Genomic DNA, 23416 nt, shown 5'->3' on the forward strand with positions numbered 1-23416 from the left:
GCGGGGACGGGGCGGCGCTGCGAGGCTCGGGTGCCGAAGGGCGGCGCGACGGCGCAGCTCGGCGCAGCTCGGCGGCGCGGTGGCCCGGTCAGCATGGTGCGCAGGTTCCGCAGGTTCTTGGTCACCGTCCGGATCCGGCGCGCCAGCGGTTCATCTCAAGTGCGGGTTTTCGTGGTGCAGATCCCACGGCGGGCAGGACAGTGCGCGGCTCCGGGCGCTCGGGCTGTGGAGGCCCTCCTGCTGATGCTAGTGTGGAGACGTCGCAGAGGGCAGCAGCCTTGTCCTGGAAGACCAGGTAGGAAAGGCCCTCAGAAAACCTGGGTGCAAGGAGATTTAGATAGTTGTATTTGGATTGATTTTAAGGCACAGCTGGATCAGTCATCTTCCTGAGGAGGCAAGGAAGAGGTTACGAGGGGGTGAGGTTAAGGGGTGCATCTGTACCCAGCGGATTACAGTTACTTGAAGAGATGTGAGTCTTGCAATACATTAAGTGTAGAGCCTCCTTCACAAACGTCTTCAATCCTGTAAAACGCGCCTTAGAACTTTAGAAACAGTGGCTTTAGAATTTCATCGGTGGGAGTCAGCTGGTAGACCCCATGTACACAGCGCACACAGGCACACACACAGTATTGTGCTTTTTAGAGCACTTTATTTAGCCCCGGAGGAAATAACTACTGTCTTAATTTGCTGAAACACACACACACACACACACACACCTTTTTTTTTTTTTTTTTTTTTTTTCTTTCTTTTTTAGTTTCGATCTTTTTTTTTTTTTTTTTTGCTCCACCACTCTGGGGCGAGTGGAGGAGCAAGTTGGAGCGCAGAGAGTGCGGACCCGCATCAGTGCGACTTCCTGGAGTACTAACACTGCTTGAGGGATCAGCAACTGCTACAAAGAGCAAACCCTTGCAGCCAGCAAAGAGAATGGTCTTTCCTGAATAGTTGAGGTTCTTTGAGGCCTCAGTGATTGAAAATGCTCAGAACGTTCGTATGTGTAGCAGACCATACAACTACGGTAATGTCCCTGGATCATATTTTAGTCTCCTCAGACCACAATTAACATAATTTCTAAATGAGGCCTACTGCTTGAAAAAAGCTATCTGTGATACTCTTGTCCTCATAGGGTAGGTCTTAAATCAATCAGTGTACTGTCCTATGACCAGGAAAATTGAAAAAATACACTGCTATGATATACAGAATCATAATTAGAACTTGAATGGTAACTCCAAAAATGATTTCATTGTTGTGACTGTCCTTGAGGCATCACACCCTTTGGAATACATAACTCTGAAAAGCAAAGGCCAGTAGAGGGTGGATTCTTTTTACTGCATGTTTAATCTTTCTGACAGGGAAATGTCCGGTTCCCCCCCTCCAACACACACACACACACACACACACACACACGGAAGATTGAGCCCTGGGCCCTCTCACTGAATTACATCCTCAACCCCTTTAAAATTTTCTTTTTTATATATATAGAGAGAGACAGGGATTTCACTAAATCCCTAAATTTCCCAGACTAGACTTGAATTTTTCTCCTCTTGCCTCAGGCTCCCAGAGTGGGGGAATAACAGGCACAGGCCACCACAATCTAGATTAGGTTTTAGTATTCCTGTTAGTAAACATGTACAATTTGTAGAATAAATGCACACTGTATTTTTTTATATTACAAAAATATTTTAATAAATATTTTACAAAGGATCTCATGCTTGTTGCTAGACTTGATTTTTAAATGTTCACTGATGTAATGGTGAATGCCTGTAATCCCAGCACTTGAGTAACCGAGACAGGACAGTCACAAATTCTAGGCCTGCCTTGCTACAGAACAAACTGAGGGCCAGCTTAGACTATACAGTGAGACCCTGCTTCAAAAACAAAAAAACAAGGATTTTTTTTCTTAATAATTGTTTACCCATTTCAGCAAAGTTTAGCCACTGTGATGTGTAAGTTAGAATAGAGCTGTAAATGTTATTTTCTATACAAATAGTCACTTTATTACTCTAGTTAAAAGTACTCAACATAAAATTATTAGATTGCTTCTGGAAATCTGCATTTAGGAAGTAGTAACTTTTAATATACGTAAATGCTCTATGCTGTAATTTTCTATTTTAGGAATATAAATATGGTGGCTACTTTATGTTATGGAAAATATTGTTTTTATAGTGTACTTGTAGTACAGAATGGAAAATATAAAAATATATTTGTTAAAAGTATTCATTTCTTGTTATTTAGGTGTAAATCAAATTTCAGGAATTAGGTGTAAAGTTGTTTGCACCAGGAGAAAGACCCAGTTTTCTGTGAGTACCTGGCGATAGAGAGGACACGTGGCTCAGATAGAATAGCTGTCTCGAAAATATGTGCAATTTTCCAACTTCCTATATGAAATTATATACATAAAGTAAACACATGACATGTTAATTATAAATGACATGTTGTATATTTAATATTTGTAAACTACATTTATTGTACTGAGTTAGGTATGTATGTAGTGTAGTCATAATAATGAGACTTATACAGTTCCTTCAGAGGTGCAAAGATTTAAACAGTAAGGCACAAACTGTAATATTAGTACAAATATGAAGATATACACTTTAAAAGTTTCTGCAAATGCATTCATTATGACATTTGATTTTTATCTTGCTAGAAATATGTATAATGAAACTGAGCTGGGGAGGTAGCTCACAGATGTATATCTTTCCCACGACCTTGGATTCGATTCCCAACAGCACATGTACCTTAAGCATATATGTTCCCTCTCTGTCTCTCTCTCTCTGTCTCTGTCTGTCTGTCTCTGTCTCTCTCTCTCTGTCTTCATTACCAGCTCCACAACCTAATTCATAGCTACACATACCTAATGCACTGATGTATGAAATTGCTTTCCTAGTACACATACTTTGATGTGTTTACAAAATAGTCTTATTGGGGCTGGGGAGATGGCTCAGTAGAATAACTGCTTGCCTGGCAAGGGCCAGGGCCTGAGTTCAATCCTTGGTTCCGCAAAAAGAAAAAAAAGCAAAATAGTCAAAGCTAAATATTCGTGTGCTCATAGCTATTGAGGAATGGATGGGTTTTTACTCGTTTATAGCATGGAGCACTTTCAAGGTAAGTACTGTACATTATTCCCAATGTATACATGATGCCAGTGAGTTTTATGTTCTGAGTAATAACCCTTTCATAAATCAAGATTTCAGTCTCATCTTGCTTCTTTGAATTTTAAAATATCTTTGTCACCCTAAGGTAGGAACAATAAAAGGTAGGACCCATGGCATTCTATTTTCTAAGTCCATAGTATTTTACAGGTCTACAATTATATGTTAGGTCATATGCAATAACTAGTGTGATGAAATTAAACTTTTTTAATATGTAAAGGGATACAAATATTTTTAAAATACTGCTTTACAGCAAGGGTGAACATGTGGCCTAGTGTTTTCACTCTTTTAAGACATTTATTTATTTTTTTATTTTGAAGAAATGTAAAACTCTCACTTGCAGCGCACATGTGTCATCCTTGGCCAAACCAAAACTGAAGCTCCAGACTAAGATACCTGTGCCTCTAGCTTCATAAAACCCAACCTGCAAAACAAAGTACCCAAACTGATAGAAACAAATTTTGTGGTGCTATAGTTCTAGGATACAAGTTATGTAAACAGTGGGCATGTTTCATTTTCTAAACATAAAATTATAATACTGAATATCAACTTTTCTCTAAATTCTTAGTTTCACATAACTAGTCACTAATGTTGTCACTGTTTATTCCCTGGTTAACACCCTTTTATAAACACTTCATAGACAAGAGAAACCATTTTGTAATGCATATCAACTTTTTAAAACCTGAGCACTTTCTTTCAGCTGTGCTCTATCTACGCATTGTCGGAAGAAAAGATTCTGATAAATATTAATAAAAAGATGGCTGAAAGTGGTAAGAAACTAAAAGTTGTCTATAACTAGCAGTCAGGTATTGAATATTCTGGAATATTAGACAACCACAGATGTGCGGATATTTAATAGAATGTAAAATGACTACATTAGGAAGTCAGATAATTTTTAAAGCAAAGTCCAAAACAGTAGAAAATTCTTGCTTTTTTCTCCCCCTCTCTCTCCCCACACACATGCACACACATGCACACACACACACATGCACACACACTCTTTATGTACTAATAGTGATTTCCACAGGACAGGATGGATCTGAGTAATACTTATTTCCTTTGTTACATGTTTACATTTTACTGTGTTCACACCGCACCAGTTATAATATACATTACGTTCAAATTCTTTAACAGTAAGAAGCCTTCCATTGTCCACTGAACTAGTTTCATTGGCATTAGATGGGAAGACAGGGAACAAAGCCAGGGGAAGGTTTCAAAATCATCCGGTGTGTGAAAAAGGTGCTGAGGGAGTTTGGAAAGCGTGTGAGGGCTATGACTTGACTCAAATGTAGATTGTGCTTCTCAACATGCGGTTCCCGTTTTCAGATTGATAAAGTCCTGTTTCTAGGACTCACAACGCTGCTTACTCCCAGCCATCCCTCCTTGGCATTGGCCCCACCCTACCCAACGAGCACAAGAGGCTTCTCCCAGTGACTTTGGGTGGATCTGGGCCAGGAGGGGCTGGAAATGCAGGGTCGATCGCTGCCGTGGAGGATGGCCTGGGATGAGAGCTGATCTGCTGGGCTCACAAGCTCACAGCCGCCTTTGCGCGGCAGCTCCTGCCGCACCCCAAGCTCCCCACCCAGGCGCTGCACTCAGGGTTCCTAGGTGCCCACTCATCCTTTTAATTAACAACTTGGCCCACGGATCACCCCACTCGCGCAAGCACCTTTTCCACTTTTGGACTCCACCTGTCCCCTGTTTGTGCAGGAAAGATCTGATCTCAATCGAAGCCGCTGTAGACGGGAGTGGGGGATGGGTGCGGGGGTGTCAGACAAGGTATGAGACGGGGCTTCCCAGAGGAGAGAAGGGGAGAGGACCCAGGAGCCCCAGCGCAGCCAGTGCACTCAGGGGGAGCCGTCTCGAGACCACCCCTGGACCTGTGGCCAGGCCAGGCCTTTCTCCTTGGAATGGGCGGCAGGAGAGAAAAACACGCTGACAACCATGACCAGGCATTGCCTCTCCTCTGCACCGCAGGCTGGCCAAAGCCTCCTTTCTAAGGGTACAGGATGGCATACAGTCTGTTCCGTAGTGTTTTTCCTGTGATAATGTCTAACAGCTTTCTTTTAATGCTACTAATCCCCCCATTTAAAATATCCAAATGAAATCACTGATTAGAATTACAGAAATAATTGAAGCCTAGCATGGGCAGCCTAGTGATTTAGTGAGACACTGTGTCAAAGTAAAAAGGACTGGAGATGTAGCTGTGAAGGGCCTGCGTTCAATCCCTAGTGCCAGAAAAAACGTTAAGGTCCGCCTCTGTGACAGCAAGCCAACCAAGGGAGACACTAGGAATTTTTTTTTTTTTTTTTCTTTAGAAGAAAAAGGATTCTCTTAGAGGGGCTGACCCTTCTTAGGATATACACAACCAATCTGGGGCTTCAGCAGATTCACCACGTCCTACTGCGCACCACTTCGATGTGAACTCAGCCAGCCCTGGTGCATTTACAGCTGTTGAAGTTACCAAATGTCAGCAGCTTTGTTTCTCTCTCACATTAACACAATGTGTAAGAGATGGAAATGACACCCTGGGAGATTAAGCAAACTTCGTGTGTGTGTGTGTGTGTGTGTGTGTGTGTGTGTGTGTGTGTGATGGGGGATGTTGCTGGGGATTGAATATCCAGGGCCTTTACACAGAGCTAAACCCTCAGATTCCCCAACCCAGTCTCTAACTTAGAATCCTCCAACCTCCACCGCCTGCAGTACTTAAGTTACAAGCCTGAGCCACCGCACCCAAGCAGTTTTCTTTAAAGAAGGGAGGATTGAAGAAAATCTCAGTATTTTCAGTACCTCTCAGTACAGTCCTTTATTTTATGAGCCCTTGCATCTTGAACTATCTCATCAGATGAAAGTAATAAAAGAGCAAAAACTTAAGACCGTTAGCTATAGGATTTAAGTTTGCAAAGCATCGCATCTCCTTTTTACAAAGTATGTTTATTTTTTATAGGTAACATACTGACTTTGCTCATAAAAATCTAAACACTATGAGAAATGGCCTTAAAACTCTTCACATAACTCTCAGCTTTCTGCTTTACCCTCAAAATAAAGTCTCTCAAATTATTTAAATTATGAAAAACTCAGTAAGATATTTATTTTTAGTGCTGAGAATTAAACCCAAGGCTTATGCTGGGCAACTGTTGCCATTGAGCTATCCACCTGCATCCTGCACTCAGAATTTTTAAAGAGAAAATTTAAAAGGTAGAGGTATAGAACTATGTGAACCCAGATATATAATCTCTTAAGCAAATTTTTTTGGTCTCTTAAGCAAATTGAAATGAGTGCAGTTGTAAAGAGAACTATAAAATGCCTTTACTTTCATAATTGAATTAGGCAAGTAACATCCAGAAGTCAAAATACATATTGTGAAAGTTAACAGCAGTCTCACTACTTTGGCAACTATTAAAAGACACATTTCTAGGACTCAGAAAATCTAATGCAGTAGATTTGTGGTGAATTACAAGAATTTGCATTTTGAATTTATACATGAAGGAACTTGTGTTATAAGTGGCCCTGGGGCACAATTTGACAAATACACCCCAATTTGTTGTTTTTTAAGGAATAAATATATTGCTTATTTAATCCTGAATAGAGGCCCAGACTGTTTTACAAGATTTCAAATTTTAGAGTCTGTCAGTCATACTTTGGATCTCAGGAGACTGAGTGATCAAAGAAGAAATTGTTTTACCAAATGAGAAGACAACCTTTGTTACTAAATGGTCCATTTAAATTGGGAAAGATATTTCTTAAGTGCCAGATTTCTTACATTCAGAACTTATTTGAGGGGAAAGGACTGAAAGGGATATATGATGTTCTAAAGCTCATGATATCAAAGAACATTTCAGTCTAGGATATATGCCATATTTTTATAATTTGGAAAATATATGCCTTATATTTTTGGAATACTGTATCTATTACCTTTATTTATATAAAATGAATTAATAATATATTCATATATATATATATACATAGTAATAATAAGGATCATCTTTTATTTTATTATCCAAACCAGAATGGCAGTAAACATGATAATCTAAAATGATATTAAAGGAGCAAAAGCACACAGCAGGGTTACACTGGTTTTAAAATCTGTTTATTTTTTAAGCAAGATTACAGCAGCAAAGTGTAACTGTAGCAAAATAAAGTACTTACAGTCTTTATAGTCTTTAGTGTCTCTCTAAATGCTGTAGATTTACAGTGATAATGAGGAAGTACAGATGAGTAGCTTCACCTAAAGAATCCTGGACAGTCTTAAGGAAATATAAGATCCGATAGGTCCCAAGTTATAAACCTAACTTTCTGCTTTTAAGCTCCTGGGTCCCTGATGTTACCCAGGTGACTTTCTAATGTATTTGGGGAAATCTTGCGTTTTGCTTTCTTTTCTGGAGGCCACCATTTTCTTGCTTTTGTTCTCTCAGCTGCCAGATGTCTGACTCAGCAGTTGTATAACTCTCACCCATTTTAAAGAAACAGCAGCTACCTATAAAGAGCAGGCTTTCTCACTCTGTAGAGAAAGCATGGTATTTTTAACTTTGAAATAATTAAGTGCTTGCACAGCATGTGACATTCTCAATTTTACTCCATGGCATTCATGTGTTGAATAGTTGAAGCTGAATACACTTGTGTAACAGTCTTAAAAAAATATTTAAATTTTCTTTCAGACAATATATGGTGAAATTCTCTCTCACCACAAAAATAATTGCGTTTAATAGTCATAGAGTGCTTCAATTGTATTATCTCATATAATTATTATAGTAACTTTGTTATCAATAGTGTGTTTCCTTGTTTCATGTCTGAAATAGGTTACATAGCTTGTCCAGTGTAGCTAATCATTTGTATGCTCTCAAGTTTGATTGCTTCCACAGATACAGGCTCACATGCTTACACACACACAGTTGCAGTTCTGTTTCTTATAGTTAACTTTCATTCTCTAAATTTTTATCTGCCTTAGGCCTCTGTTGTACTCACCATGAGCCACATATGTCTCAGCAAATATTTATTGCCCCAGTAAGTGAAAAGGTGTGAAAACTAAAGCAATATAAAGATAAATGAAGTTCTTTTGGCCCCTAAAAGTCACTGAATCTCATCAAATGAAAAACTCTCATAAAATACCTATTCGTATTTTGACTTAACAGCAGTAAGTGGGAAGTCTCTGTACAGGCAGGAGCCATCTGAAGCCTGGGGGAGAAAGACCATTTGTGTGTTGTTCACATTAACCTGTAATCAGATTCCATTTCCTGTATCTATTGTGGTTTTAGGGCTAAGCATGAAAAATGTTAAGCACATCCATTTTCTCATCTGTAAATCTGAAAAAATAATCTACAATGTTTATATAATAAGAACTAGATAAAGTACTGTATATAAAAAGTCATTGTAGGGGCTGGTGAGATGGCTCAGTGGTCTAAAGCACCTACTTAGAACAAGTTAAGCCAAGCAAAGCACAGGGACCACAGTTCAATCTCCCAGCACCACGTGCCAGCCAGCCCCGCCCCCTGGTGGGTTGAGCTGGCCACACACACAAAATAAATAAATAAATATTTTTAAAAAAAGTCATTGTAAATTTTCAAGTAGTGACTTGTCAGTTATTATTAAGATACTTAAAATAAATAAAATAAAATGCTTAACACCATGCCCTTGAGAAAATATATTATTTTTATAATAAACACCTACATCCTTGAATTTAATTATTCAGAGTAACTTAAAATTCCTGAACTCCTTTTTAAAGACTGTACATATTATAATAAAAAATAAATGTATTTGTTCAAATCCCTAATACATTCAAAGGTGTCATATAAAATTAGGATAGATTTTCCTACTTTTTATTCTTACTTCCTCCAGGATGGGTGTTCCATGAGTAGTTTTGGTCAGAACATTTTTAAAATATTTTTTCAGTATTAAAAAGTGTTATGTGCTGGAGGAAGATAAATATTAAAATCCTCATTTAGAAGATAACCTTCATATATTTTTAAAAATAATTTAATAATTATAATTTGAAGAAATTATTTAGAAATAGGCTACCAAAGAGAAAAATAAAGGAAATATTATTGTACCTTGTATTTAGTAATTAAGAGGTCAATATTAAAAAAAAAAATCTACCCTATCAAGGAAGAAAAAGACTGGCAGTTGGGAATAAAAGTTTTCAGAAGGCAAGCTTTGCAATTCTTCATCCCTTCCACTTGAAAAGCACCCCAAGGAGCGGTGGCAGGTGGCAAAGAGTGCAGAGAAAACAGTGAATGCGGTGGCACACTGCTGTCACTTCCAGTATTTAATGAGTTGGAGGAGTTGTGTTTGGTAAAAGTATTTTTGTCATAACACAGGCAATGATGGCAAAGGCACTTTGTTTTCAAAGGATTAGATGCAAATAAAGGAAAATAAATCACACCTTTTGGAAGGAGGATTGGTTTTCTGTTGTTGAACCCACAGACACTGATCAAAATGTACAGTAGTAAATGAAAAAGTACCCAAGAGGAAATTGACTTTCATGGCCCAATTAAACAACATGATAGTGAATGTCATATTGTTCTCAGTAAGTTTCATTTGTTGAGAGCCTACTGTGTGCCTAGCTTTTTGTGTGATTGGTACCTTGGTTCACGAGCTCAATTCTCTCCAGGATTCTGGTCACAGGTCTAACTGGACAAGAACCAAATCAAATTTCCTCATTAGGTCAACATTGAATCTAATGATAAAATTTGACTTGGTTCTCAACAAACTCAGTTTGTGACCAGAATGGCAGAAATAATCAAGTATGTGATGTTCCTAATCCCTCACAATAACCTTTTGAGTTATGTTTTCTTTTCCTCAGTGAGGTGAGCAAACAGACTTCAGAAAGTTTACATAATTTAATCGAATAGAGGCAGTTAATGTGGGCCAGTTATGTGTTTTTTCTGACAGAAATTGGCCCATTACTAAGCACTGTATTTGTATTCCCTCCACAAATATTATGAAGGATATGACTGGCATTTCCCACCCCTCTATCCAAGCCACAGTAAGTAACTGCAGCTGTAGAAAGAATACGGTAAGAGTTGAGGGAGAATATGGAGACAGGAGATGTCTGCAAAATCTGAACTCATGAATTGAGAATCTGAACTCATGAAAATATTCATGAACTGGGCAATCATGACAATGTATCATCCCTTTCATTTTTGGTGCTATAAGAGATATTTATTTTTCAAAAGTTGTTTGCAACCTCCCAAGAGTCTTATCTAGGTCTGGGACATAGTTCAGTGGTATGGCATTTGCATAGCATGCCTTGCTTTAAGTTGGATTCCCAGCACCACCGGAGGGGGGTGGGAGAGGGAAAGAGAGGGAGGGAGGGAGCGAGGGAGGGAGGGAAGGAGAGGAAAGAAGGGGGAGAGAGAGAGGGAGGGGGAAAGAGAGAGGGGGGAGAGAATGAGGGAGGAGGAGAGGGAAGAAGGGAGGGAGGGGGGACTCATATCTTTGAAAAAACCAGTATTATTCATGAAACCAATATAGACAACTTAAATATTAGCTGGCAACAGGAAGATCAATAGGAAAACTACAAATTTCAGTAGAATAGAATTCAGTTGTTAAAATTAGTGTTAAGTGCAGTATTTATGGAAAAGTGTGGGAAACGCTCTAATAAATGAGAGGGAAATTTTCAAATCATATCATGTGTACAAGGTAAAGACTGGAAAAAGCCAGGAGGGAATTACTTTAAAACATGAATAGTTGTTGCTTTGATGTACTGTAATTTTTCATTTTCTTCAACTCACTTTTCAGGTTTTTTTTTAACATGTGAATGATAAGCAGGAGGGAAATAATTCAAGAATGGAATGACTGTATTGAGTGATTTTGACCTTGAGTCAGGTTCTGATTATGTACTACCTCTCAAGAATATCAAGAAAGTAAAATATACCATATTTCCATGATACTGGAAACCCTGTCACTTGGTTCAGGTTTTTCAACCTGTTTGAGAGCAAAATCCTCAAAGAAAAGAAAACATGGCCGACTGTTTTCCTCAAAATGATCTTGGTAAGCTGATGATAGGTACTACAGATGCTAAAACCTATTCACTCATTGGAAACTGAAGTTAAAAATTTATAACTTATCTATGATTATGCATTATGTTATAATACATTAAGACATTTTTACTTTTGTATCCCTTACTATGGTAGTGCTGGAGCAGGGAGAGAAAGTTCATAATAATTCTGAATAACCAGAGTATAGAGTTCATAAGAGTGCCTTACTCCGAACAAACAATAATTCTCAACATTTGTGGTACACTGAATTTAATTAAATAGAGAATACTGGAATCAAGAAGAAAGCATCTTCCATCTTGAAACTTCTAGGGATCTCCTCTTGGCAACAGATATGCCATCTTTCCTTAGCAAATCTATTTGGTCTTAAAGAACCTGTCTGCTCTACTTTTTCTGACATCTCCTTTTATCCTAAAACTAACTTTCCTCCTGGTGCATAATAAGTAAATTCTTTGCAACTTTGTAAGTAAGAAATTGCATCTTATTTATAACTGAGATTCATTGAACCTTCAGAATTCTCACTCACAAACACCTTAAGGGACAATTTTTTTTTTTAAGAATCAAACAGCAACCTCTTGAGGTACACTTATTATAATGCCCACCTGTAAGTGATGATATTTAAGCTAGAAAAAAGTGCCACTTGTTCAAGGTAATAAACTAAATGAGAGAACTCGGCCTGGGATGTCACACAATTACATTGCTGTCTTTCTAAGTTAAGGGGTGTGTAGAATTATTCTCCCATTTCTTTCATCTTGGAATAATTCTGTAGTGCATGCAGTATCTCATCCGAGATCTCATCCATGCAGGCTTCACACATTGGCGCCTAGAAGCTCCACTGCAGTTGTACTTTGCTCAGCTGTGTCATTTCCTGAGTAATTCTCATTATGAGGTCCTTTCCAGACACCAAAGTACCTTTGTTTTCCTGAGTAGCACATGCCTGAAGAATCACAGAAGGTATAACAGAAGTCTTCCTCCTCTTATTCTTTTAATATAGGTTCCCCTGGAGACCCATTCTAATTACAGATCTCTTAAGAAAAGCAAATACAGTGTACTCATAGTTGTTACCAATACACACTGCTGAGTAAGACATTTCATTCTTTATATCCACAATTTTTTATTTTATTTTATTTTTGGTACTGTGGATTGAACTTAGGACCTTGCACTTGGCAAGCAGGCACGTAAGCCTCTGAGCTAACTCCCCAGCCCATATATCCACAACTTTATTTTTTTTTAATTTTATTTATTTATTGTGTGTGTGTGTGTGTGTGTGTGTGTGTGTGGCCAGCTCAGCCCACCAGGGGGCGGCCCTGGCTGGCATGTGGTGCTGGGGGATTGAACCTCGGTCCCTTTGCTTTGCTAAGTTTGTTCTAAGTAGGTGCTTTAGACCACTGAGCCATCTCACCAGCCCCTATCCACAACTTTAAACAAGTACATAACATATAGTAAGTTCTGAGTTACTCTTGTCAAATCACATTATGAATGAGAATACTGAGAAAAGCAATTATTTAATTTAATTTATTCTGCTTATTTAATTCACTAGAATAGCCAATATATGCACAATTCAATGTAATACACCATTCAAACAAATTTCAGTATGTGAAGTCTTACAACAATCTAACATTCAAAGTGGAAAGATATGTATGCCTTTAAAAACAGCATTTATGTGTATTATTTTACTTGACATATTAATCTCATAAGATATATAGACAATAGAACAAGATAGAGCCCATTTTAAAGATTATGGATATTTTTAAAAAAGATTATGGATATTGCAGCTAAAAATAGTCTAAAAGATTTACAATTCATAAACAGTTCTTTAGTGGTACAGGACTTTTTTCTGACCCAGAGCTATTTCTGTGACTCCTTGTTTTCCAGACAAAATTATCTTGCTTACATGAGAAGCTTGTGTATCATAGCTTGCCAGTTATTCTGTTTTGGTATTCATGATTAAACGCAGGGCCTTTTCACAGAGCTCCATGCCCAGCTCTTTAAAAAACTATTTAAAAAAAAAATAATGCAGGACCTTGTTGTGTTGTTTAAATTCCCAGGCTGGCCTCAGACTTGTGGTCCTTCATCTCAGCCTGCCAGGAGGGCACCACAATGCTGATTTTACTTTGACGACCTTGCAGTCTTGTCAGATTTAAAAGCTTTCAGACTTAAATACCTTTCTGTATTTTTTATGTATGTCTCAAGTAGCTATCTCTATTTTTGTTGAATTAATATTCACACATAGTATTGCTATTCATTGGTTCTGAAAGTGTGCATAGTAGCACCATTACAAGACTATATTTATGTACTTTTTTTTTTTTGTATTTTATAGGGAAGGGTCTACAGGGTGTTCAGCGTCTCACTACTAGGTTGGAGCCTTAGTGATCCACCTGTTTACAGCTTCCCAAGAGCTGGAATTACAGGTGTGCACCACCATGCCCAGTCTCAATTGCCATCTCAGTGTGCCCTGGGGGTGGGGCCAGCATGGTGGCAGGCGCAGGGATCAAACCTCTGGCCCCTGCGGACCCCTAGCCCCTGCGCCTGCTTGCAGGTGCTTTAAATCTGCTGAGCTATTTGGCGGCCCACTATCTTTAGTTTCAGCAGTCAGGTGTCTCTGAGGGAGGCGCTGTCTGATAGAGCTGGTGTGTGAGTTATCCACAAGCCCAATGCCTCTTTCTTCAAAAGATGATTACAGGGGCCTGGGAGATGGCACATTAGAATAAGTGTTTCCCTGGCAAGCGCAAGGGCTTGAGTTCAAACCCTGGTTCCACCAAAAAAAAAAAAAAAACACTTATTACAAACCTTCCTCATTTTCTCTTGCCCTACTGTCTTGTTCGCACTGCAAGCAAGCCACCCTCTTCATTTATAGAAACATGTGCCTCCACTGCCTCCATTTGCTAACATTTTCTTCCTCCCATCATCCTGTGCTTCCTTTTGCTCTTGTTCAAGTGGTCTCATTTAATCCCTGTAACAACTGTTTGAGATAAGTACTATGAATTATCTCAATCATATAAGTAAGAAAATGAGGCCGAGGCATAAGTAGGTGTTCAAAGTTAGAAATAAATGACTGGGAAAGTCCAAGTTCACATTGCAGGCCAAACCTAAAGCCCATCTTTTCACCCATCTTTTCACTTACCTGGGCTTCAGGCTTTAACCTTACCTTTAAGCATGTTGAATGATTAGCAAGTGGTACTTGTTTGCTTTTAAAAGAAACATTAGAATAGAAACATGCTTAAATTTGATAGCATTGGTTTAAAAAAACTTTCAAGGCAATACATACCTTAAAAAGACCATGATGTTCCCAGAAAAGAAAAAAAGTAATATGAGCATCATAACAATAGCAAACCTTAAAATTTATGAACCTATGAAATATATTATGATCCCACTTTGAAAACTGAGGGAGGCATGACCAGGACCAGGACCCTGGCCTTTATGGTTTGGTTCCTCTGAATTGTTGGTCCTTAGACCTGATCTGAGATGGATGAGTACCTTGGGAGTGTGATCAATTTCAAAAAACAGAAAAAAAATCTCACTCTATTTTTAGTTATAAAGGATTTATAATAAATGAGTCGATCAAAGGAACATACCCAAAGATGTTACAACTTGGTTTAAGTATTGGGGCTTGAGCCCAGGACCTACCACATGCTAGGCAAGTGCTCTACATCTGAGTCACATGCCCAGCCATTTTTATTTTTATGTAGGATCTTGTTCATTTGCCCAGGCTCATCTCATTCATACGATGCATACAAACTGTGTATTTATATGGTTCCATCTCCCGTTTCCTTCCTTCAACAGTGGCCTGATACATTGCATCAAAGCTGACAGAATTCTTGATGCAAGACTCAATAGCTGACTTGAAAACCAATCCCTGAATTCCTTAAACGTTTTATTCAGACATTCATGCACAAAGTAAATACACATTTTTAATTAATTTTATTGAGAAAGAAATAGCAATGAGATAGTTTCAAAACAGGTTAGTAGGACAGTGACAATAATTAATACATTTCATATTGTTGCCTTCATAGTAGTTATTCATAGTACAAGATGCAGACATGATATCTTGTCTAAACACTATTAGTACAAAGTACACATTTTTTAAAAAAATTATTACACACGTCCTCTTTTGAGGAAAGGGTCCATACTCTTTTACAGATCTTTGAAGGTGTCTACTCTTTCTACCTGCCTAAAAGTTAAGAAACATTACAGTACAGCAAAGGAAGCTAATTTTGATATTGGTCTAAAGTAGACATATTAATAACAGAGGAAATTTGTTCCCTCTGCACCATCATTACAACCACTATTTCCTCCTCTCATCATAAAATATGTCAAGGTAAGTTAAAAGAATTTTATATTCCTTATCCTCAGTTTGAATTCTCCGCACCATTGCCGCTCAGATAATTGAGAAATGGTTGAAGGAAAATACAGATGTCCTAGTAATGAACTGCGTTTTTATAAGATTTGCCATCTCATGAGCATTTTAATTGGCGTCACTTAAAAACTGCATGTTCTTCTGACAGAAAAGCAAATGAAACTACAAGACGCTATGTATGGTTCTACAGGAGAAGTTAACTAGGGATTGAAACATAGTTTAAATAAAACTGGGCTATCCAGTAGGCAGATTAAGCACATATTTAAAGCATCAGCAAAGTCATCTAATTTTTAAAAAATATTTTTTAAAAGCACACAGGTAATCATTGAGGAATTCTAACCCTATGTCATTGGTTTGTCAAACTCTCTGTTTGTTTTATTTTACATAATATTACACCCGAGGATGGTGCAGGAGGCCCATTATGTTCTCAATTACTAGGTCTTTCTTGACCTCTCTTTTGAAAGAATTTGGACAACTCCACCCTAAGCCTTTTCTTTTGTTGTCTTGCAAGGTTACAAATGAATCCTTTAAAAATGATAATTCAATAGCTAGCAGATGTTACCTTAGGGTGTGTGTCCCTGTCTTTAATACTCATATCAATTCATTATGTATATATATCAATTTATTTAAAGTCACAATAGTTCCACAAAGTGCGGGAAAGGGGACCCTGGAGTGGCCCACTTCTGAATCCCGGGAGGACTCCATAGATGACGGAACTGTTAGCCTATTGGTTCCCTGCCGCGCTCTCCTGTTTGCTTATAAGCAGGATTCTTACCCACACGTGTTACATAGACTTCATCTGAGGAGTTAGTTCTTATACCAGGAATTGCACATGTCTGCTGAGAAAAACCCTCCCCCAGATATCCGTTTTACACGGGCGGGAGGAAGGCAAACCTGCAGGCGCACAGACCTACCAAAGCCAATTCTCGGAGCGCGAGTGTCTGCATGCGCCTCATTCGCCAAAGTTGCTGGTCCAGGGCAAGGAGAATGTGTCATTTGAAACAAGGACAGTCTCCCAGCCCTGGATGGCGTGATGCCTATCCTGGGGGGCACTTAAGCCTTTGGCATTTCTGTGCATTCAAACAGTGACTAATCTTTGCCAAGGACATGTGTATTCTGAATGGTTTGGATTGGCAGCAAAGAATCCTGCTTAGCTTTCTAATGGTAGGGTATCGCGTGGAAGGAAGGAAGTAAACGGGTGGTAGGGAGGGGCATTGCCCGGTGGGGTGCTGGAGCTTAGGGACCTCCTGGGGCGCCAGCCTGCAGCGACCAGACAGGCTGGGAGGTGCCCCTTGGGACGCAGGTGGGGAGAAACCGGGCTGGCCGTGGCTGGCGACGAGCTCCGGTTAGCCCAGTACTCTGCGCGAGTGGCTCCTCCTGCTGTGGACAGAGCCTGGCTCCGCCTAGACCAGGCTGTTACCCGCGTGCGCGCTGCGAGCCAGGGACAGGAGGGGGAGGGGAAGGCGGGCGGGAGAGAGGCAGAGGGGAGGGGGGCTGGGATCGCGAGCACCTCGAGCCGAGCCCGGGAGGCTGAGCTGTGAGCAGCATGGAGCAGGCGGGCGAGAAGCTGGCCGCAGCAGCGGCTGGGGGCCGGGCCCAGGAGGTGCGGGAGCTGCTGGAGGCGGGGGCGCCGCCCAATGCCCCGAATCGGTTCGGCCGGACCCCGATTCAGGTAGGAAAAGCCGGGCTGCTGGGGCAGAGGAAGGCTCTGGACTCCGCGGGCCAGGCTGACAGAGCAATCGGAAGCACATAGCTCTCCCAATTCACGAAAACGCGCCCTTTTCTGGGGTTCCTCAAGCTCAGCCACCTCCCCGAGGCTCCGAAGCCAAGGGAGCATGGAACCGGGGTGCGGTTCCTGATGCAACTCGGAGAGGGGGTCGCTTGCGCCGGAGGCGGCTCTTCCCCGTGCAAGTCTGGGATAAAACACGAATTTTAAATGCGTTGCAAAAATGATTTGCTGGGACTGCTTTCCTCTATATACAGCCCCCTGAATAGATGGAGTTTGTCTTCCTTGAAAATGGAAATTTTCTTTGGAAATCTACTGCCTTGTGTTCTGGCTTAGATATCTGTTAAAATTTTTGAGAATCAACTACCTTTTTTTTTTTTTATCATAACCAAGTAGGAAATCGAATGCCTGTTGTAGGAACTTCACATTAAAGATAAACATGAAGAAATCCGTTAGTGTTATCTCACTTGGTTATGGTTTTGATGCCACATCATAATCTTGATATTTTACTTACTTGGTGTAAATAACTTATTTGTGATAGAGTTTTCAATCTCTCGTTGTTGAAAAGTGTAGTTTCTTTCCTCTGCATGTCATTTGGGTGTGGGAGACTACTACAGTTAAGGGAGTTTTGCCTCCATTAACTTCCTGCATTGCAAGATGAAAAAAACGAATTCTCCTCGGCAGTTACCAAGCACGTATTATTCCCAGGGATGGCCATTACTTCTGATTCTGAAAAGTAAATTCATATTAAACAAATGCACATTGCAAAAACTCCCTATAACTAGACAAAGGAAAGTAACCACTTGAAACTTCACGCACTGCCTGAAACTATGCAACATAGAACAAATTTTACTGACTTTAAAGTGCAAATATGGAAATGTTTTAAAATTTAAGATTATTTGGCAGTTGAAGTGGAGAGACATTTTGAAGCTGGAAAGGTTAGGTGGCTATAGCACATAAGCATCAGTCCATTAAAAATATCACATGAAAAAAAAACCCAGTTTTTCTTTTAAAAAAAGGGGGGGGCCAGGGAGATGGCTCAGTAGAATAAGCGCTTCCCTGGCAAGCACAAGGGCCTGAGTTCAATCCCCAATTCCACTGAAAACAAAAAACAAAACAAAACAAAAAAACCAGATTTTAAAAATATCACATGCACTGGTTATAAGTCAACATCCCTAAGATTCTCTCAGCATCTTGGAGTTTGGCTTTGGAGTCCTCAAATATAATAGAAGAGACATTATGTAATTAAAAGTAAAAAATGAAAAAGAAAATTACATTATTAGCTTTGACAGTGATTTAGTGGAGAAAAAGAAATGGTTTTCCTTTAGATCTCTAACCAAACTGGCATTTAGGGACGGGGAGATGGCTTAGTAGAATAAGCACTTCCCTGGCAAGCTCAAGGGCCTGAGTTTGATTTCCCGTTCTGCCAAAAAAAAAAAAACTGGTGTTTAATGCACAAATACTGGGTTTATAGAAAAATGAAAATATAAAGCTCAAAATAACTTCTTATTAAGTTGAACATCCTCTAAATATTCATTTTCTTTTTTAATGATTATTATTTAAATATTTAAATATGCGTTATTGTCTTCATTGTAAAGTAAGTGAAAAACACCTCAGACCACTGTAGTGACCAGCATGGAGGGCATCTCCACCGGCAAAGGACAGTGGACCACAATATTTTTTTCTTTCTGTAGCTATAACGTACTTCACTTGCATTTTTCTCCTCTTCCTTTTAAAAACTAGTTTCACTTTCTTCAGGGCAGAATTCAACAGCCATAGTATAATTTATTATAGTTTCCTGACTTAGGAAAACTAATTCCTTTAGTTGGCACAAAATGGAACTTTATAATGAGTAATTCCTCTTTAGACAGTCACCATCCCTGAGCTAATACAACCAAATAGTGGTGCCTGCTCTAAGAGGAGGACTCAGCTGCCACATCGCCCCACCACGCAGCAATCGAAATGCAAGAATGCAGTGATTGCAGATACCATCGAAACAGTCTTCTTTGGGAGTGGTTTTATGTCACAGATGAGAAATTAAGAGTTGAACATTTTCTGTTTAATGAACTCTCAGATCATAAATTTAGGAAGTGTTCTAGTTTCCTGCTGCTATCCAAAATTTAGTGGATTCAACATGCACAAAGTTATCACTCTCTAGCTCAAAAGTCTAATATGAGTCCACAGAGCTTCACTTTTTTAGGAAATGAAGCTAGTTATAGCTTTCAAGGATTAGCACATTAACATCCTTGGGGGAGCATTATGACTTGGCTGGTGAAAGAGGACTTCCAGAATTGGGTGACATTATTAAGTCTAGAACAAGAAGGAATTTTAGGGCTAACGGGACAAGCCTTCTCATTTTGTATTGAAATAAACTGAAGTTTAATATTTAGAAAGAAAAGGGTAACAAAGTAAGAAAAGGATAAAAAAGGGTAACAAAGTTTTGTGGCATTTAATGTTTAAAACAATTTTAACATTTACATGTCTGAGTTTTATAACAGTGAACTATGCAAAGTATCTGAGCTAACATAATTTCAACTCAAAATGAGGATAAATACAGCAATTTGGTTTGTGGTAAAAGCCAGTTTATTGTGCACCCCCTTGCCTTTGTGTGTGTGTGTCTGCTTGTAGCTAGAGAGACACAACATGTTGGCTAATACAGTGACACTAGGTGTGCAGGAGAAATGGATTGGGTAGGTGAACTGGAAAGGTCGGCTGTACTGGATGCAAATGAGGGTATTTAGACATCAGGGACTTGTAAGGCTGTCTGCAGCAAGGCATGGCTGGATGAGTGGTAAAGCTTCATAATTAGTTTTTTTGCATCCCTCCAGCTGAGCGCTGACTGCTCTGCACCCTTCCGGCAGGTCATGATGATGGGCAGCGCCAGAGTGGCCAGACTGCTGCTGCTCCACGGAGCGGACCCCAACTGCGCTGACCCAGTCTCCCTCTCACGACCAGTGCATGACGCAGCTCGGGAAGGATTCCTGGATACGCTGGTGGCGTTGCACCAAGCTGGGGCTCGGCTGGACGTGCGTGATGCCTGGGGCCGCTTGCCTGTGGACCTGGCTGAGGAGCAGGGCCACCGTGATGTCGCTCAGTATCTGCACGACATCCCAGCGGATGCGTGAGCCACACTGTGCCCATGCAGCTGCCCCGAAAGCTCACCAGGTGAGGACTGATGATTCAGGGATTTGAATCTGGGGAATTCTGAAGCTCAACTGAACTTTGGATGGGAAAATTGAGGCTAGATAGCAGTTTCTAGGTTCACTTCACTTCAGTCAACTCCAGGGTTTGCCTCAACAAGGCAGCAGAGATGAAGTGTGACAGAAATATACGACAAATGTTCACATACAGACTCATTACAGTAAAAGACATTGCTGTTAGCTCCCCTCAGAACACTCCTCTGCACGTTGAACACGTTTTCTTTTTCCTTTTTTTTTTTTTTTTTTGGCGGAACTGGGGATTGAATTCAGGTCCTTGCACTTGCCAGGCAAGTGCTTATTCCCCTGAGCTATCTCCCCGGCCCCCTGAACACTTTTATTTCATCTTGTACTTGCCACTTTCTAGAGCAATTCTGGAAGTCCTCTTTCACAAATGTCTTTATAAGATATAATAAAAAAAATACCTCCCAACAAAAAGGTAGATGCTTTAAAATATTATAGTGTGTCCTCATCTACCTTATTCACCTTTTCTGGCACCATGTGGCTCTTAGCTCATCCCCAAGCTGAAACAACCACAAAAGATAAACGTCTTAAATTAAATCGGAGAGATGGCTCAGTAGAATAAGCGCTTCCCTGGCAAGCACAGGCAGGGTCTGAGTTCAATCCCCAGTTCCACCAAAAAAATAAATTAAATCACCAAGGTAAGTAGCCAAAACCATGCAACTTAAAGACTCTTACAAAAAAAGAGTAACTGCCTCAGAAAGTGGTGAGAATGATGGGATAACTGCATTCCAAGCAAGAAAGTGTATTTTGAGGGGAATTAATGTCTTTCACTGTAGTATAAAATTGTTCTATCATACAGTTGTATAACCTGAAGATCTAGCATACACGAAAATCCACCCCATAAATCCAGTTGCCCCTGACCACCCAAACAACCCAACCTCCGCACAGCTCCAGGGCCTGAAGGACCTGAAGGCTGGGAACCGGAGGTCCAGTAACCCTCCTTGCTCCTCTACATGAGCTGCTCAGCGGCGCTCTTTCCCCAGCCTTTTTTACATACGTATGTTGTTGGGCCAGTCCCACAATTTCCAGTCCCTGGTGCCAGCAAGATCTAGAATCCTTGCTATCTCAGCTCTTCTGCACTCCTCTAAGAAATCTGATCTTCTGCCCTTAAGCAATGGAGCTTTCTATTGCTTCTCTGGTGATTTTTAAAGCATACCTGCAACAGACATAAAGACTCTTTCCTTCCATTGTCTTCACTGGACTTGCCCTTCACCTTCAGCCACCAGAAAGGCCACCCTCCTTCCTGTCCCTATCCCCTTCCCCCATTCCTATATCTGTCTGCCTGAGTACCAACTTTATTCCGATTTTTGTTGGAAGGAAAATATATATGAAGTAATAGATGAGATTAACATGAATATTTTTTCTTTTGGGGGGAGTGGGGGGATACTAGGGATAGAATTCAGGACCTTGCTCTTGCTAGGCAGGCACTTAAGCCACTGAGCTATCTCCTCCGCCCTACACGAATATTAAAGGTAAACTTTATTTATTTATTTATTTATTTTTTCTTTTTTCCTTTTTGGTGGAACCGGGGATTGAACTCAGACCTTTATGCTTACCAGGCAAGCGCTTATTCTACTGAGCCATCTCCCCAGGCTCTAAATGTAAACTTTAACTTGAAAGATCCTGAAATCTAAAAAAAAAAAAATCCTGAAATCTGCCTATTTTGGCCTGAGAACTAGGGCACAGTGAGCCTGGAAGACAGGGTGGAGATTGTAGCTCAGGGCCTTTGGTTGGACAGACCACAGAACGCAAAGCAGGAGCTGCAGGGAACTAGGGAGGAGCACTTGGTCTGAGGAAGGGTGCATTTCTCAGATGGCAACTTAGAAGGCAAGAAGCTCAGTCAGAAAGTGGAGGAGCCAAGACAGCCACAAAGCAGGCTGTGGGACTAGACCAGATGAGTAAATTCAGTGGTCCTTAGTAAACAAGCCTAACATACCATCCACGACAAGCAGCTTTATTTTTTTTCTTCTTCCCTTCCTTCTTGCTTCCCTTACTCTTTCTCTTTCTCCCTCCATCCCTCCATCTCCTCCTTTTCTCCTTCCTGGTTTTCTCACCTATTGTCTCTAACTATAGTATCATTGGGGCTTGGATTTGGGGTTCCTTGTGGATATAAAATTCTTCGCATGTTCAAGTCCCTTATAATAAAGGAGCATAATATTTGCATCACTCTTACTTTGTGCTGTTGGGTTGGAATTTAGTGCTCCAGAATGCTAGACAAGCCGTCTACCACTGAGGTATGCCCCCATCCCTCCTCCCAAAGTCCCTAAGGATTGAATCCTGGCCATTTGTACTGAGCTGTGTCCATAGATACGATGGATAGATAGATAGATAGATAGATAGATAGATAGATAGATAGATAGATAGATAGATAGATAGATAAACAGACAGACAGACAGACAGACAGACAGACAGACAGACAGACAGAAGTTTGGCAGGGTATCACAATGTTGACTCTGGTAGGTTCAAACTTGAAATCCTCACGCCTCAGCTTCCCAGAGTACTGAGATTACAGGAATGGCTACAACCCTAGGTTATTTGATATACTTTAAACCATCTCTAGATTACTTGTAATACCAAACCCAGTGTATTTGCTGTGTTGTTGTTCATAGTGTACTATTTAGGGAATGATGACAAGAAAAAACTGCACATGAGGATGGAAACATAGGAAACCTAACTACACTTTCCATGGAGAATTAGTTAAACCCACACTTACAAAATCCATGGATACTGTAGTCCTTCTGGCTGGTGCTGGGAACTGGCATGCACTCTACACTGAGTGAAATCCCTAGGCACTACACTAATTATTTACTTAAAATGCCATCATGTGTTCAGTCCTGGATTAGCTGCTGCAGACACAAAGGTGAGCAAGACAGATGTTCTGCCCTCTGAGTACTCACATTCTGAGAAGTAGACATTAAGCAACATAAAATGCATTTTCTTCTTTTCTTTCTTTCTTTCTTTCTTTCTTT

At 40.1% G+C, this 23416-nt stretch overlaps 1 protein-coding gene across 1 annotated transcript in view; it reads left to right on the forward strand.

Annotated features, from left to right (window-relative positions):
- Positions 1-17016: 17016 nt before the first annotated feature.
- LOC101579200 (cyclin-dependent kinase inhibitor 2A) overlaps positions 17017-23416 on the forward strand; it is a 7667-nt gene continuing 1267 nt past the window's right edge. Inside the window, exons 1-2 of the mRNA XM_004638574.2 lie at positions 17017-17172; positions 20088-20391. Of these exons, the coding sequence (XP_004638631.1) occupies positions 17047-17172; positions 20088-20351 (390 nt within the window). The 5' untranslated portion in view covers positions 17017-17046 and the 3' untranslated portion in view covers positions 20352-20391. The remainder of the gene's footprint in view (positions 17173-20087; positions 20392-23416) is intronic.

This window comes from Octodon degus, unplaced genomic scaffold, assembly GCF_000260255.1.
Source record: "Octodon degus isolate 3935 unplaced genomic scaffold, OctDeg1.0 scaffold00099, whole genome shotgun sequence".
Classification (NCBI taxonomy): Eukaryota; Metazoa; Chordata; class Mammalia; order Rodentia; family Octodontidae; genus Octodon; species Octodon degus.